This window comes from Uloborus diversus, chromosome 4 (genome assembly GCF_026930045.1).
Source record: "Uloborus diversus isolate 005 chromosome 4, Udiv.v.3.1, whole genome shotgun sequence".
Lineage (NCBI taxonomy): Eukaryota > Metazoa > Arthropoda > Arachnida > Araneae > Uloboridae > Uloborus > Uloborus diversus.
In genome coordinates, this window is record NC_072734.1 from 13,844,553 (window position 1) to 13,863,922 (window position 19,370).

Here is a 19,370-nt window from a genome sequence, read left to right on the forward strand (position 1 = left end):
CATTTTAAATTTTTGTTTCAAAGTAATACTAAACAATATGAAAGTGAGTTGAACAGAAATAGTAAGTGTCAATTAGTCAAAAAAATGAATATATGGTGCAAAAAAAATGACAAAAAAAAAAAAAACATTACCCCCTTTATAAGTTGACCACCAAATTACTGCACCGCAAGTGGTCAACTTACACAGGTTTCACTGTAATTAGTTTTGAAAAGAAATTTTTTTTTCATTTTAGGGACTTCCTTAAAAATAAAGCACTTTGTCAAAATAATTAAGAATTTTTGTTCAAAATAAAGCACTTTAAAGGGCCCTTTGTTCCACGGGACCTTGAAAATCTTTTAAAGGGCTAAAATAAAGCCCTTTAACACTAGAACCGCGGAAATGTCCGTATACCTAAAACCGTGGCCAGGGGTCAATTTGACCCAAAGCTAACTAGTATGTTGTGGCCATCACGAAACTTTATTTTTCTTTATTTTTTTCTGATCCCTCCCCATGCTTGACGAGGAAGCAATATTCCCAACAAAAACGAAATTACACATGCAAAAACTTGACGACCATCCCAATGTCTGAATTATTGCAAAAGCAAAGCAAAGAGCGAAAATTGAAAGTTATTTTAAAAGCCTTGCTTGAATTAATTACAAATATTTTATTTGTTAACAAACATAAGATGGCAACAGTTAAAAATTTTAAATCATTGAGATAATATTTCCGATCATTTCCATACAATTAAAATCACGAGAAATACGCAGACGACAATCTATTACGATTTATCTTTCTTATTGTTGCATTAATAAAACTATTTTTATTCGCAAAAATAATGATAATAAAAATAAATCAGCACCTCTTGGCGCCAAAATTGAACCAAAGCCTGTTTACATATGGATTCACATATATTCCAAATTTCAACCAGAACGTAGCATTACTTCTTGAGATAGGGCACTCACAATGGAAAAAAAGAACGGGCGATTGCGCTACCCCCTTTTTAGCTGTTGACACCAAAATAAAATCAGCTCTTATACCCACTAAGGGCTACTTGCCGATAAATTTTTCTTTCATTCCGTTCATTATTTCTTGAGATACAGCAGTCACAATTGACGACAAAAAACGTTCTATAGCTCAACCCCCGTTTGAGTTATTGACACCAAAATTGAATCAGCACCTGTTCCTGTTAAAGGCAACATATGGACCAAATTTTGTTTGATTCCGCCAGTTACTTCCTGAGGAATAGCAAGCACGCGTAACTCAAAAAACGTCCCATTGCTCCACCCCCCTTGGAGGAATTCGCGCCAAAAACCAATGGGCACAAGTTCACATAGGGCACATATGTGTACCAAGTTTCGTTCGATTTCATGCGGTAGTTTTTGCTGTAGAGCGGCCACAAAAAACTGGTCACACACAGACGTGACACACAGACAGACAGACATTTTCCAAAAATAGTCGAAATGGACTCAGCACACCTCAAAACGTTCGAATCCGTCAAAATTCGAAAATTTGCATGAATCCAATACTTTCTTCTATATATTAGATATAGAAGAAAGTAAAAATGGGCTCTTTGATGTTTAGAAAGAGGTAAAAAAAATATTTTTGATGAACAAGAGTAATACTAAGATTATACAATATAATAGTAAGATATAAAATTCTCTCCCATTAACTTTAATCATTTATTCATTTCACTTTGTAATGTAAATTTCCTCCCAGAAGTAGTTGTTCTGCTCTTACATTGTCCAGAAAAATTAGATATGGTATCTTTATTCGAGGAAATATTTTCTTCATCTGGGGGCACATATTCATCATCGCCGAAAACAACTTCTTCATCATTATAGTTTTCGGATTCATTTTCCGATAATTGTTGCAAATATTCGAGGGCCTCGCCATTTGTAACAAAAGTTCCAGATTTTATTTCATCTGGATTTGAATTTGACAACTTTTTTTGTTTATGTAAATATTGTCTTTTCCTCCCAGAAGTAGTTTTTCTGCTGGTACATTGCCGAGAAAAATTAGATATGGTATCTTCATCCAAGGAAATATATTTTCCTCATCTGGGGGCGCATATTCATCATCGCTGAAAACAACTTCTTCATCATTATCGTTTTCGGATTCATTTTCCGATAATTGTCGCATATATTCGAGGGCCACGATAACTGTTAATTTATGCCAATTTCTTCCAGCCATTTTCACATCAGATCAATTTTATCTCTGTGTAAACAAGGCACCAAAAAACCTAACAGACTGATACAATCAAACTATCCAAGGCAATGCGAACAACCAGTTGTGAAGTCATCAAGAACCGGATGTGCAGACGCCCCCCCCCACCTGCACTTGTTATCAGTAATAATTTACTGACCGTGAAGTATTGTTCTGCCTTCATCTGGGAAATGGAGAGGACTGAAAAAGCTTTTCCTATTCTAGGAAACATTGAACTGCAACTTTAGTGCTTGTGATTATAATGGGGTCAAAATGACCCATTCCGCAGTTTTAGGCATAAGTATTAAAAACAAAAAAAGTGGTTAGTATTTAATGTATCATAATTTCACAGATTATTATTGGTATAAAAATAGGATAGGTCACTAATTTTTTTTCAATTTCGTTCGTAACTTTTTGAGGAAATTGGAAACAAAATTGCTTTTGGGTCAAAATGACCTCATCCGCGGTTCTAGTGTTAAAGGATTTTCAAGGACCCGTGGGAACTCTGCATGAACATCGCTGAAATCCATGCCTTCTCCAGGGTGTGAATGAAAAGATCAGTTTGCAAATGAAATTTCAGGTCTTTTGTAGGACAGTGGGAACCCAGTTTTTACTTAAATTAGGATCAATCACTTACAGACTGGAAATTTGTTCATTCTCGCATCAATATTTAAAATGAACACAAGCCAAAAAAAAAGTCCAATTGTTTTATTCATGATGCTTAGATACTTTACAAAAAGCTTCTAAAAACATGAGGAATGACCGTATTTACATTATGGTATAAATTACATTACAGCAATAAGAATGAAAAATATTTTTCTCCATTTATTTTACATAGTCAATAGATAATGAACATTTTAAAAATAAACTTCCTTAAAATTCAATTTCCTATCATTAGAAAATTAAAACTAGGTTACAAGAACTCAAAATTCAATGAAATGCAGGGAAAGTGCTTATCAATTCAACTTTCTTAGATTATTTTTTAAAATGGAAATGAGCAACAGATAAAATTTGCAACATCAAACATCAATTTTCTTTAGTATCGTCATCACAATTATTACTGCCAGTTTGCCATGTCAGTCTTTCTTCATAGAACTTTATTACTGTTTGAGGACATTTTACATTGGCAATTTTGGAAGGAACAAGATCAGCTTCATCGCATCCTTTCCTAAAATAAAAGTTAAGCGGATTTTCAAAGGTTTTTTTTCTTCATCCAAACACATTTAGAACAATAACACAAAGAACTCTTTTTTAACAGTCAGTTTACAATGTGGTAAGAAAGTACTGTCGGCCCCGCTTAATCGAAAATTGTCGGTTTCAAGAAATATTTATTCGATAATGCGGGGACCTCTCTAAATTATATATTTATTTATGTTATTTATTTAATTATAGACTGCACTTTTTTTTGTAATGACAAAGGCAAAAGAAATTTTAATATTTGATTGTCCGGGGAAATTATTCGGTTAAGCGGGGATCTGTAACATTGTGTGTATGTGGAAGTCTTCGGTTTCTGGAGGTTTTATTCGTTTAAGCGGGCCTGACAGTAGTAAGAAAAACATTTCGAACAAGCTACAGGCTATGGTTTCTTTCATTAGCATTGAGTCAACTTTGGGTACAGCACTAAGGACCTTAGATATATTTATTCATGATATCTACTAGGGCTCGACCGATGGCATTTTTTGGCCGATGGGCCGATGCCGATTGTTGGCCGATTGTTCAAGGATGGCCGATAGTTTTCCTCCAAATGGCCGATGGCCGATGCCGTTGGCCGATGGCAAAAAAAAAAAAAAAAAAATCAAACAGAAATAAATTGATAAAATTATCAGGAATTTAAAGGATCTTTGATTCATTACACTTTACTTCCTTTCTACGAATAATGAATTGTAATCACAAAAAAAAAAAAAAAGATTTTGACCTAAATTTCTGTTTTACGATCACCCAATTTAATCTTCACAAGATTTTTCGGCACATCTGTATATGCATATGTACTTAAGAACATATAGATGACCGAAATATCCATTTTGAATGTCTCCTCAGTTAATTATCGCAAATTCTCTTGTGATCTCTTCATGTGCGTAAACTTGTGTCACTCAAAAACGTTATGAAATACTAAGTTGAAAACTCATACGTACGTAGTATGATCTAAAAGTTCGAGGACAAGTTGTATAAAACCTTACCCTGAATAGTTCACATTACCGAAGCACATCTATCTACAAAATAGTCACCTCGAACGACTATGCACTTCTGCCAACAGAAGAATAGCTTTTAGAAGCACTCCTGAAAGACATTTTTCGCGCAACCTCCTGTAAGGCCTCTTGTGCTGCTGCTTTAACTTCATCATGGGGAAGAAGGCGACTTTCATGTTGAGGATGCACGGTTCGATTGGTCAATACTCTGATATGATAAACAAATAACGTTTCGTCGGACTCAGCTCCGTGTGACTTTTATCTGTTCCCAGCAAAAAAACATTTGCATGGACGCCGCTTTCTTCCGTCAAGATAAAGCTGCATTATAGAAGGCTCATCGAAAAATGGCTTCCAGGAGTGCTTACAAAAGTTATATGAACACTGGCAGAAGTACATAGTCCCTCAAGGTAACCTTTTGAAGGTGGATGTGCTTCGGTAATGTGAACTATTCTGGGTAAGGTTTTATACAGCTTGTCCCCGAACTTTTGGATCGTACTACGTACAATCTTTATACTTTATAGGGTGTAGCTATGCTTCTCCTTTTTTACTGCTGTATGATGAAAGAGAAAGAACAACAGCTAAAAAAAAAAAAGAAAAAAAAATGGAAGAAAAACAAAGAGATTATTTAATAACCAATTGATTTGTTTGTTTGTTTTTTAATTGAATATTTACTAAGATTTCAGTAATATTGTACTCTAATGTATGGATTTAGGTAAAATAAATATACTTAAAAAATATTAAATTATAATGATTAATCATTAAAAAAAATTAGAAAAAAACTATGAAACCGTTAACAAATTACGCAATTAAAGTGGAAAGATTGCACGTAGACATTTTTTACTCATCAAATTAAACAAAAAAAGTAAGATAAATTACAATATTAAATCATAATAGGAATATTTTTATACTTATTTAAAATTTATGAATAGAAAAGTTTGCATTTTTCATAAAAGCCATAACAGTGACATAAATTTTGCTGAAAAAAATATCCATGAAAAGAGCGATGTTTTTAAAACGCAGCTACAATAAACAAACTCAATATTTACACCAAGTAAATAACTGAATACATATACTACTTGATCTGATGTTTGCACACATAATATTGAAAATTTGATTGTTTAATCTTTTATGAAGCACTACGAACAAGTTCAAATTAAATTTATCAATTTAACAATAATTTTCTGAAATTTAAAAAATTGCATAATAGAAAATCCTTTAAACTTTTCTATAAAACACGAAAATAACTTATTCATTGATTTTATATAAATACATAAAAATAGTTACTTACAACAAAAAAAATCGATCGCTATTAATGATGCCAAAAAGATGGCGCATTACGAAATATAAGTGAAACAAGTATGAGAAATATGCAAAATGACATTTCTTGACTAAAATAAATAATTGCTAAATATTTAAGAAATGCTTGAAACCTCGAGAGAGGGTTAGGGAAGGGGTCACTCTCTGGTTTTGGAGTAATTCACACTTCTGCCCCAACCTCGGCCTAAATTTTTTAGTAAAGAACCGCTAAAACCAACGCCTCGGAAGTGTTTCTGAATCTATTTCAGCACTTCCGAAGAAAAAATTAAATAGTCCCTCCGATTTCCGAATTATGTCACCATTCAAAACGTCTTTAATCAATTTCTTACATTAATGCTCTAAATTCCTTCTAAACAATAGGTAAAGTTTTTTTTTTTAAAATCTCCAATTTTATGAATGGTGTTAGTTTTAAACAACTCAGAAGTACAACTAGAGTTTAATTTCAGAAATTGAGGGAGTAAGAGGAGGAGCACGCAAGTGTTCTCGGAAATTCAAAGAATAAGACTTCAAAATAATCATAAACATTGAACGGAAAAACCCTTTCAAAACTTTCACCCGAGTTTGTTTTGACGTGCAGAGGCGGATTTAAAATATAGCAAATGTTGCAATTGCGCGAGAGGCCCCATAACTATAGGGGCACCGTAGGAGTTACAAAACTGCTTATGGTAAATGTTTTACAACTTGTGTGATAGAGAAATAGGGCCCCATAGTGTATTTCGACGGGAACAACTTGTAACTCCGCCGAAGCGATACAGCAGAAAAGACTGCATTACTGTGATTCATATTTCAGATATCGAAAAATTAAAAATTACCGTCTGCTCAACGGGAATCTAAAAAAATGACACAAAAACCGGTTTTGCCATCTCATATTTGTTTCCATGGTCTCCAATTCTGCAATATATCACCAAATGATCATCAGTCTGAGACGCTTTATTAGTTTTGCATTGAAATAAGTAATTAATAGCCACAAAAAATGAGTAAACAGGCTTTTCAGAATACCCGATCGAAAACAAAAAGGGAAGTGCACAACTGGAACGTACGCAAACAATCCACATGCGAAAATTTATCCTTCTACAACTTAGCATTTTTGAGTTATGACTTATGAGAGATACATACGTACATCCAGCTGCAAGAAACAAAGCAATAATTAACTTGTTTGGTACCTGAATGCAGTATTAAAAACTCTTTCAAAGGAGACTAAAATAGATAGTCATACTGAAATTTAAGTAAATAATTTTATAATGAAAAAAATAACTCCCTTTACTTTGCATTAAAAAGTAAAGCAACAAAGGTCCTTTTTTTTTTCTTCCAAAAACATCGGCCAATTCCATCGGCTTTTCGATGTTTTTTAAGGCCGATGGGCCGATGTTTCCTGCAAGTTAGCATCGGCCGCCGATGCCGATGTATAAATTGTTGAACCATCGGCGCCGATGCATCGGCCAGGCCGATGCATCGGTCGAGTCCTAATATCTACTAATCTGTGTGAATTTTTGCAGGATGGATTCAGGAAAGGAAAATCATGCGCTAATTTATTGCATTTTCATGACAAGGTTGCCATAGCTTCAGATAACAAAAAGTGCGTAGATGTTTATATTGATTCTCAAAAAGCTTTCGATAATACACAGCCTTTTGCTCTACTCAGCAAACTAGCTGATATAGGAAAGGGGAGGGGGGGGGGATTTTAATATAAGTTAGAAACTGGAAGGAAACAGAGTTGTAAGGGGAAATCATTCTAAATAGAGTAATGCTTTATGCAGGATTCCACAAGATTCAGTTTTCAGGTCTATAACCTTCATTTTTAGGAATGATATTCAAGAAAATATTTTGGAGAACATGACATCAGAGTTATGGGGATTGTACATAGAAAATAAAGGACAAGTAAAACCAGGGTTCATATCCTTCAGGGAGACACAAATTCAAGCATTTTTCAAGGCAATATCATAAGTTTGTACTAACAATACTGCATGCAGATTTCATTTACTGCTAACATAGAAATAAGGCAATAAAACAAAAAAGTATAGGAAAACAAAATTGCTTTTTCTACAACAAGAGACACTTTGATGAAAGATCTACTGTGTCGAAAGTTTTTCTGAAAATGTTTGAAAAGTTCGGTCATAAAGAGAAGCAGATCCAAAGAGGTTTAATTTTGCAATCTCCACATTCAAAGTATATTTTCTGGAATAAGCAAATTGATATTAAACGAGCTGATGTGTGCCTCACATGACTTCCTTTTACTCCAATTAAATGTCATTTTCCTATTATTGGTAATTTTAATGTGATTCAATAGTTTACTTTTGTAGACCCTACTAGGAGTCTACGTACGAAATTTCAACTTTTTAGGACATACCTTTCTTGAGTTATGCGACATACATACATATAGACATAACGAGAAAACTCATTGTAACTAATTTGGGAATCATCAAAATGAATATTTCGCGTATCTATACGTTCTTAGGCAATCATCCACGAGTGGTCGAGTTGAAAAAAAAAAAAAAAAACTCAACATTCATTCATGGGTGAGCAAAATGGAATTTAAGGTAGATTTTTGAGTGAGAATTTTTTCGCAAATACAACACTTCCTTTTTGTAAAAGGAAGTAAAAAACCTATCATGAGTGTTTCAACATTTATTTCCAATATTAATATGGTGGTTTATTACATTATAAAGGCGGTTAGGACAAAAACATCACCCAGAAAGTAATTTCAGGTTGAAATATTCAGTTCTCAAATATTAGAGGTTCGCAAATCAATTATTCACATGTATGTATTAGTTGTTCTGCCAATAAGGCATTTCAACTGTCCTCAAGTAAATTTAAAAATTAGTAAATAAAAGTTTATGAAAGTCCACAGTCCAGTCTCCATACCTCAAGACATACAAAAGCTGCTTAACCCTTTGACGCAGATGGGACACCGGTGTCCCTTTTATACATAATTTTTCTGACGCTCTATTTATACGTCAAAATATAATTTTATATTTTTTAATAATAAAAAACAGTCTAATTACTACTCTTAAAATTTTTTTAAGTGATCGGAATTTTTTTTGTACTTGAATAAAAAATTCAAAAAATGTAGTATGAATTTTTTTTTCACTCACATTTAAAAATTTGTCAATAATTGGTTTCTTAATCTAAAGAAATTTCAAGAATGAATTACTGTTTCATGTAGATCTAAGTAACTGAAAAGTAGTGTGATTTTTAAAAATTATTGTTTAGAACTGAGCCACGAGGCCAGACTTCCCAAGGGACACATGCGTCCCTATCTGCGATAAGCTACCAGACCGCCCTGCGAGCGAGCACGTGTGAAATAGTTTGGGAGATAGTATTCATTTCTTCTATTCAGGGATACAATGGCTCCTGATAAAGGATTTGAAGGTCACATTTGAGGTTAGTATTTGCAATTTGAGCATTTGCACGTAGGTTGATCAGCATTCTGTGTTCAGCGAATTTTCTGTAAACAGCTAAAATGGCGTGCAGTAAATATCGTCGTTCAAGGCATTTTGAACTAACACAAGAACAAATTAATGCAATATTGTTTGCGGAAAGCAGTGGCAGTGAATGTGGTGATTTAGATGATGAAGATACCGAGTTTTTGGAAAGCGATATCGTTAATTTAGGTAATGGTGATCATGAAAAAACTCTTGTCATTATTGATGGTGCAAAAGTGAAAAATACTACTGAAAATGAAGAAGTGGAGGTAGTGCCAGAGACGGAAAAAGATGTGGAAAGAGCATCAAAGAGGAAAAGGAATGCTACGTTTCAAAAACCAAGTTGCAAGAGAGGAAAAAAACAAAACAGAAGCTATAAGAGAGGGAAGAAAGAAGAAAAGAAGGTTGTTTGGTCAAAAGAAATAGATCCCGTTTTTTTACCGAAACCTGACATCGAAATAGAATGGGGCAAAGTAAAATTACTGTCTCTGACTGAACACTCATCAGAAGCAGATACATTTCTCGCAGTTTCTAACTTAAAATCTTTAGTTGAAGAAATAATTGTCCCCCAAACAAATCTGTATGCTCAACAGAAGGGTGAACTATTTGAAACTTCATCCCAGGAGATATATGCATATCTAGGAATATGTTATGTTATGGGGTATCACGTCCTTCCTAATTTAAGAGATTATTGGTCCACTGACGAAGATTTGAGAGTTTCACTGATTGCAAGAACAATGACTTATGAAAGATTTACTTATATAAGAAGGTTTTTGCATTTTAATGATAATGAGAAGAATACTCCCAATATAGATGACGAAAATCGTGACAGAGCATTTAAAATTCGCCCGTTGATAGAGCATTTCAATAAAGCTTTTCAGGAGGCAGTTGAGCCGGAGAAATGTATGTCTATTGACGAACATATGATCAAATTTAGAGGCCATAATATTATGCGCCAATATGTAAAAAATAAGCCAATTCGATGGGGATTCAAAATGTGGTCTCGGTGTGGATCAAAGAACGGATATTTGTACGAGTTTGATATGTACACTGGAAAGAAAAAAGAAGCTGAATATGGGCTCGGTGCATCTGTTGTTCCTCAGCTATCTGAAAAGTTGAATGGCACTTGTGCCAAATTGTTCTTTGACAATTTTTTTACGAGTTTTGAGCTGCTAAAGGTTCTCAAAGAGAAAAAAGTATTTGCTTGCGGTACCATTCGGTGTGATTGAAAAGATTTACCGATAGATTTGAAAAAAGACAGAGAAATGAATCGAGGCGAAATCGACTGCAGGCAAGCCGAAGGAATATACGTCGTAAAATGGATGGATAATTGGTCTGTCCTGCTCCTTAGTACGATGAGAAGACCCGATGAAATTGTGACAGTCAAGCGCAGAGAAAAAGGAAAAGTGGAAAAAAAAAGTGTAACATGCCCAGCAGGGCTCGAAATTAACAGTGGTCCACTGGTCCCAGACCACAAAAACATCCATCGGACCGGTAGAATATAAATTTTGCTGGTCTATTGGACCAGTAAAAATTTATTCCTGTTTTCTTTTTAAAAACTGTTAACATCATTTGTTGAAACTGTGGAGAGAATGTTTGCACCTTTAATTACAATATTTAGGTTTTCTTTTGAAGAAAAAATAAGAAAGTTCTACAGCACGATAAACAGTGGTTGTTGCTATGGGGGGAGGGGGAGGTGAACCACCCTAGGTGTTACCCGTCTGGGGGTTGACACTTTAAGTGAAATAGCAAGTTTTTGAAAAATATAAAGCTAAAAAGCATTTTTAGGACTACAAATTTCAAAATTTGGTGTTGCTACAAATTACCTCTCCAGGACCAGGTGTCACCTATGTTAGGTACGTCATTGCTATAACATATTGTTTTTGCCACCCTATTGCCTTCCTTCCAAAGCGACGATATAAATAAACTTTCTTGCCTTACTTAGTATTAATAAAAAGAAATCTTTTTTCTTCTCTTCTCCAGTCACTCAGACAATTTTGTTGAAAACAGCTAATTGATTCTCTTTATCATAATAATTTTGTTGTACAGATTTTGTATTTTTTTCTATAATTGCTTCTTATTTAAAACCAGGACACAAGAATGGACCACTAAAATTGTGTACGGACCAGTAAAATTTCGTAGTTACTGGTCTGTTGGGCTAGTGACTTATTTTTCTTAATTTCTACCCCTGCCCAGCAGTCATAAATGACTATAACAATTTCATGGGTGGTGTGGACATTATGGACCAAAAGAAAGTTTCATATGGAATCGATAGAGGCTCCAGGTATAAGTACTATTTGCGCCCATTTCATGACATATTGGACATAGCGGTGAATAACGCTTACGTTATTTTCCAAAAGTTGAATCCCTCAACAAAAGAGAAGAGTATCACCTTTCGGCGAAAAATTGCACTCCCATTGATAGGGGATTTTTCGAGCCGGAAACACAACTTACATTCATATTCAAACCGTCATTGCATGTCTCAACAACTCAGTGCACACAATGAAAGTTCCAAGAGAAACTTACCAGATACTTCAGAGGTGAGAAAGAGATGCAAAAACTGTTCGGAAAAAAAAGTTGAGAATAGAACAAATATTTTTTGCACTTTTTGTAATATGCATTTCTGCCTTACCACAAGCAGAAATTGTTTCAAGGAATTCCATGAAAAATAAATGGTATGTATAGAAATTATTTATGTTTGGTGGTTCCTTTTTGTCCTCAAACTTAGGTAGTAAAATTTTTATGCTTTTTTTTTGCTTCCATGGTGAAGACTGGAACATCATTGACCAGTAAAATTTAAATCTTTGACGCAGAAAGGGACACGGGCGTCCCAATAAGACTTTACCCTTAACGCAGAAAGGGACACCGGTGTCCCATGCTGTATTTCATAACGAAAAAATATTAAATTTCTAAAAAACATATTTTTCACTTATTTTGATCTAAATTAATACAAAATAATGAAAAAAGTATGAAAAATGTTTTTATTGCAAATTCTGCTTCAAAGGGTTAAGAAGTGATAAATACTCTGAATGTAAACTTGAGTCTATTCAGCTTTATTTCAACTTATAATAGTGAATAAATGTGCAAGTTCAGATTCATAGAGCCATATTTCGAAATTGAAAAGATTCACAAGAAGCAGACATGTGACCCAAACAGGATGAAAAATACTGAAATTGCTTGGATGTGTTAACTAACACAACACTGTTAGTATATTTTACTACAAATGAAAGCTCTCCCATATATTTTTGTATCTATATACATAGCAGACCATTTTAATTGGAAGAATGAAATTATACATGCTGAATTTAAATTCCAATGTTCCCTTTTTTTTCTGCATACATCATTTTGCTTTCTCCAGAAATACTGAATTCAGTAAAAATACTGAAAAATCACCTGTCTGAAGAAATTGACATAATATGACAAAAGTAGTTTTATTTCGGGAACAAATGGAGTATTGTTGAAACAACAATCTAAATTTAGAAAGGCAATAATAATCAGGTGTGATTGTGATTTCATAAAAAAATTACCTGAAAGTTTCAAAGAGCTAATTGGGGCGCGGGGGGGAGAAATTTTTAAAACTAAGAACTCTATTACTTGAATATACATATGTACAACAATAACTTTTGATATGCATACAATAGGGTGCATCATTTGCCCAACTATTCTAAAATTGTTTTGTCCCTAATTTAAAAATGTTCTCATACCACTAGATAGTATTCCTGTGAATTTTTATGAAAATCAAAATTAATTTAGGTATCCCACCTCAAGCAAGAAGTTTCTTTTTTAAGGTAAATGAACAATTATAGCAATAAAAAGTGACTCAAAGTGCAATACTGGTAAATAATTTTTAAATTATTTAATTTACATTGTACCTGTGTTAACTTTAACTGTTACCATTTTTTCAGTAACTTTCCATAACATATTTTGTAACTGTAACAGTTCAGGTTCACTATTTGTTTTCAACTTTCTACCGTTTTCTTCTACCATACAACTACTAATGCTAGTTCTTTAAGTTTTCTTCTTGTTATTCTATGCATATGTGTTGTAAATTACTTAAATAAGTTAATATATTCTATTTTAATTCATAAGGTGCATGAATTTTTGAAAGTAACATATTTTGAAAACTTTTAATAAACATGAGTGAATCAGCTGCTGTTGAATTAGTGACATTTTCTCCACAAACAAAGCCTTGTTCATCTGTACAAAAGGTAAAAGTCAAAACCAGACAATCTTTAACGGTATTTGGACTTGGAAGTGGAATAACTCAAGAGGACTCAGAATTTAAGGGTTCATGTTTACCCACTAGCTTGCAAGTGCTTCGTTGCTTGATGTATCATATTGAGAAAGGTGCCGATCGGAATCTTACCAAATGGGAGTCTTCAAAACTTGTCTTGTCAAAAATATCTGATTTCTATGCAAAAGCAAACATTCCAATGATTACTGAACGTAAATCCTGTGAGAAAATACTAAAACTTCATGAAGACAACACAAAATGAAAAGCAATTCCTTTTCAAAGAAGAAATACAACGAATTCTATTAATAAAGTAAAGAAAATGGGAGAAGAATTATCTAAAACATTTTCATTATGACTTAAAAGTGTAGAATGCCTTATAAAAAATTCAGAAGATTTAGCTTTTCTTCAATCTATGAAAAGTGATCGTCTAGCAACCTTTGGTTCACATGATAAAATATTACAGCAAAAAATTGAGCGTCGGGAAATGCGTGAAATATCAAAAGCAGCATTTTATGAAAAAATAGTCAAGGAAACAAGCAACATTAATACAAGTTTTAATTCAGCTATTATTGATGAAATTGAAAGAGATGAAAATAGTGATGTAAGTGAGGCAAGTGATGAGACAGATCCGAGAGATTAGATTTAAAATGCTCATACCAGAAATCATCCTCGTACAGTACGAACTGGTACATATGCTTTTATTCCACATGATATTATAAAACGACCTGATGTTATATCATTAGCAACACGTTTAAAAATGACACTAGCACAGCAAGCTTCATACACTAAGTTTTAATAGCAGAAGCTGATGGTGATTCATCCAAAATTTCAGCATCATATGCAACAACAGACAGAGCAAGACGATCAAGTGTCAGAGACATTGCCAAAGCTTGTAAAGATCAATGGAATGCTTATGATTTGGCAACTTTGCACTGGCATTCTAAACTCTTACCAACTTTAACAAATCAAAATATTGCAGAAGAAAAGCTTGCAGTTATCTTATGTAATTCGTATGAAGTTAAGCTTCTTGTTGTACCAGCATATCCACCAGGAACAGACAAAAAAAAAAAAAGGCGATATCATTGCTAATTTAACAACTAATTTACTAAATTCATGGAACTGTTCGGACTCAGTAGTTAATGTGTAATTTGACACAACTGCTTCTAATACAGGATATATAACTGCAGCATGTGTAGCTATTTAAGAGCGTTTGGGTAAAGCGCTCCTGTGATCAGCTTGCGTACCACATTGGAGAAATTATATTGTCACATGTGTTTGACAATTTAAAAATTGAAGCATCCAAGTCACCAGACATATTTGTGTTTAACAGATTTGACAAACATTATACATTACTGCAGTTTGTGGAAGAAAGATATACCGCTAATATACCTATAAATTTATCCAAATTTGATGACAGTTCATTCAGTGAGTCCGCAAAAAGATTAATTGACGAGTGCAAAAACAATGTTATCAAATTAGCTAAATCAAATGTTGTTTTGCAGAAGTGATTACTTAGAATTTGTTCAACTTTGTCTTTTATTCTTAGTAAACGATCCAAATGAGATAACTGCAGCCAACTTTAAACGCCCAGGAGCTTTACACAAAGCACGATGGATGGAAAAATTAATTTATTCAATCAAAATTTGCTTATTTCAACATCAAATCCAAGAACTACCAACTGCAACAATAACTACACATCAAAAAGTTTTAAAATTTAGAAATTTTGTTAATTTCGTCACTTTGGTACATAGTTCATGGTGGATGACATGCACTTCTGTCTTTTATGCATCATGGAATGACTTGCAATTCTTTCATTTACTTATAAAATACAGTATTATTAATTCAGAAATTTCTGGAAGTCCAATTAATGCTTTTAAAAATCACCTTTGGTATCTGACAGAAGAAACTACCTCTAGCACTCTGGAGTGACAAATTGCCTGAAGCAGACCGACGTGATCTTGCTGACAGTATGTTAGTATTAGACCAGCTAATCTTTCTAATCCAAAACACAGATTTGGTATGGGTTTTGGAAAACCAGTTTCCAACACAAATTCATTTATCACCAACACTGTCTGATTTTGTTGGCATTGATTCCTGGTTTTTATTTTTAATATTGAAGTTAGATTCAGAATTCATGGTGGAAGATGTTAAACAGTGGTCAAATTGTATTTCCTATCAGACTTCAAAGACTAATTTGAAAGGAATCAGTGTAGTAAACGATTGTGCTGAGCGAGGAATAAAGCTGACCAATGACTTTTTAATATCAGCCAAAACAGAAGATCATTACCAGAATGTATTCCAAGCAGTTGAGCATGATCGAAAACAACTCTCAAATCTTCGCAAAAAGAGGAAAATTGATTAAAAACTAACTTTTAAACCGAATTTTAATATTTATCAAAGTAATATTACGAAATATACTGTAAATTTGCTTCAGTAAATCAAATAATTCTCTGAGTAATTAAATAAATATAAAAAATTGCTTAATTTGTTATTTTTCTGAGTTTTCGTAACTTTCAATTGTCAGGTGGCACACATAAATATTGTTCAAAGTGGGAAAAATTTCACACAAATTATTAATTTTGTATGTAGAATAAAAATAGCTTAGGGACAAAGCATTTGTAAACGAAAAAAAAATTGACGGGGCGTATGATGCACCCTAGCATACAATTCATTTCTCAGGTTAAAATAGTTTATTAAATCAAAACATTCTGCATAGAAATACCAGCCCCAATGCAGATAGGGGGAAATTTCTCCATTTTGGGGAAATCCGGTGCTCTGAGGAGATTTTGGGGAAATGGGTTTTGAGGGGAATTCTTTAGGGAAAATTTTTTTTCTTGGGGAAAAGCTGGGGGAAAAAAATTTCGGGAAAAAAAGAATTTTTTCGTATTTAAATTTGCATCAAGAAGTAGTAGTTACATTGTTTGTATCAAACAACGTTGGTTTAGCTTTACTCAACTTTATGGAATTTGCATTTCACATTATGTGAATATTATGCTACGGAATTCACATTACTGTTCTGCGTGAGTAACTAGTTGATACATGAAACAGGTAAAAATAAGTGATGAAGAACGTCCTTGGATAAATATATACAAAAATCATAGCTTAAATGTACATACAGAAGCAGAGTAATAAATGTGAGTAGAAAAAAAAAATTCGCTATTTCTTATCTCACGGTCAGATGCTTCTATTTATGACTAGTGGCACCCGCACGACTTTGCCCGTAGCAGAAAATGAAAAGGTCTTTTGGTTCCCCTGTATACTTACAAATAATGCATGATGAATTTCTCGCCAAATGGTTTGCCCACTTTACGGTTCCACGTTATAACTTGGTAATTTACACGTCCATCTTATGATAATTTTGCTCGGGAAAATGTTCTTAAAATTGGAATAGAAAAAGAATAAAATCGAATTTCCGAAAAATCGCTTAAAGGTGCACACTCCCATTTCACAAACTAATTCTCTGCTAAAATTTCATGAAAATCGGTTGAACGGTCTAGGCACTATGCGCATCACAGAGATCCTGACAGACAGAGAGATATCTAGACAGAGAGACTTTCAGCTTTATTATTAGTAAAGAAAGATAAAGACAAAAAAAAAAAAAAAAAGCGAAAATGGGAAGAAAAAAAAAAGTTGGGGAATTTTGTAAGAAAATTCGACTATTTGGGGAAAATTTTTTTTCTTCAAGAGATATTAGAGGGTCATTCCATGTCAAGTGATCCAAAGTTCTTTCCCTCACCTTTTTGTATTTCTTTGAAATTTGGCTCATCAATTGTACCCCATGAGGTAATCAAAAGTCCAAATTTTTAGATTTTTATCTCTATTATTTTTTTATTTATGAGACTTTGATTTTTCGAAAATCCCTCTTTTTTTCATGGATGCTTGAACATAAAATGAACGATAACTCAGCACCAACTACAGATAGAAAGATTTGGTAAAAAGCATTTCAAAGTAAATAAGTTGCTGTTTAATAGGATATGCAACATGACTAATTTCAAAAAATTTTTAATTTTTAAGAAATTAAATTTAAATTTTAAATTTAAATTTCAGAAAAGGTATAATGAATTTTTTAAAAAAAATTCTCAAAAATTTGTGTGTATTTTATCTTTATTTGTACAAAGTTTCAAGTTAGGATCTCAATGGGATCATATTTTTATGAATTTTTAAATAAAATTTGACTTATGAAATAATGACATTTTTCAGATTCTAACTAGTTAAATACGGGGTTCTCTTACTGGGGATGGTCTAGTAAGTAGTAATTGATCATGACTGTGCTTGAAATGAGCTGACATGAATTTGTAGATTAGTACCCCCCTGCCACACAACCACTTTTTATCTTTTTTTTCCAAAACTGTAAAAAAAAAAAAAGCTGGCACGTAAGAGTTATAATCATAATAAACTGGGACGCACGCTGCTAAACATCAGTAGTGACTAAGTCTTATAAATGGGGGGGGGGGGGGTCATAAAAACTAAAAGTCAAATAAACCACTCATTTGCAGCTTTTTTTTCTTTCGGAAAGTGGGACGTAGGGGGAGGGGGGGCAATCTGGAATGAAGCTTAACAATATGGAAGGTTATGCTCAAACTAGCAAAATTTGTTTGATCTATAACTGCTTTTAATATATGTATAAATAGATCTCGCTGCATTGCTCTCCTTTACAACTGAAATTAAAAAGAAAACTAGCATTAAAGAAAAGAAAAAAAACAGCTGCACTCCAAATGTTGTAGAAAGACAGTTTTATGCGGACAGACATATGATCTGATACTTAGATTTATTTTTAGTTTAGTGTGAAAAGAATGAAACAACGGGGGGAAACACTCCTATTTTGCTATGATCTTGGGGCAAACTATTTCTTTCCTCCCTCCAAAATTGAAAGTTGGAGCAGGGGTAGGGGATGAAATGAATCATAACTTTCCTTATCAGATAGTGAATTAATCAAGTACACTTTGTGAAGTTCGGATTGAAAAAGAAACACTTGGTCTGAAAAAAAAAAACATCAGGTGAGGCGTGATACTAGTATAGTGTTAATCGTATGTGTGAGTGTGTGGGGGGGGGGGGGTAATGTACTTTGTCTTGCTTTAAAGAAGAACATTTACCAGCTTTTAATACGTTTTCTATTCATTTTGTTTTATTTTATTCATTTATTTATTTTTTACAATTTGAAAATAGTTTTGAAAAAATAAATAAAAGTGGTGGTGCGGGGGGAGGGTTTTTTCTTGCTTTAAAGAGGAAAATTTACCAACTTTTAATAAGTTTACTATTCATTTTGGTTTATTTATTTATTATTTTTTTTTACAGTTTGAAAAGTTTTGAGGAAAAAAAAAAGATTAAAAATGTTGGTGGTGGTGGTGGGGGGGGGGGGGTGTTACTGATCTACAAGTTCATGTCAGCTCATTTCAAGCATAGTCATGATCAATTACTACTTACTAGACCATCCCCAGTAAGAGAACCCCATATTTAACTAGTTAGAATCTGAAAAATGTCATTTTTTCATAAGTAAAATTTTATTTAAAAATTCATAAAAATGTGATCCCATTGAGATCCCAACTCGAAACTTTGCACAAATAAACATAAAATACACACAAATTTTTGAGAATTTTTTAAAAAAAAAATTCATTATACCTTTTCTGAGAATTTTAAATTTAAAATTTAAATTTCATTTTTTAAAAACTAAAATGTTTCTGAAATTAGTTATGTTGCATATCCCATTAAACAGCAACTAATATACTTTAAAATACTTTTTACCAAATCTTTCTATCTATATTTGGTGCTGAGTTATCGTCCATTTTATGTTTATGCATCCATGAAAAAAAGAGGGTTTTTCGAAAAATCACAGTGTCATAAATAAAAAAATAATAGAGATAAATATCTAAAAATTTGGACTTTTGATAACCTCGAAGGGTACAATCAATGAGCCAATTTTCAAAAAAATACAAAAGGGTGAGCGAAAAATTTCCCCAAATTTTGGATCACTTGACATGGAATGACCCTAGAGGAAGTCTATTTGTTTTATGAAAATATTAGTGGAAAAAT

At 33.1% G+C, this 19,370-nt stretch overlaps 1 protein-coding gene across 1 annotated transcript in view; it reads right to left on the reverse strand.

Moving 5' to 3' along the window:
* Positions 1–2,880: 2,880 nt before the first annotated feature.
* LOC129219915 (chromobox protein homolog 1-like) overlaps positions 2,881–19,370 on the reverse strand; it is a 35,323-nt gene continuing 18,833 nt past the window's right edge. Inside the window, exon 5 of the mRNA XM_054854231.1 lies at positions 2,881–3,349. Coding sequence (XP_054710206.1) covers positions 3,208–3,349 — 142 coding nt within the window. The 3' untranslated portion in view covers positions 2,881–3,207. The remainder of the gene's footprint in view (positions 3,350–19,370) is intronic.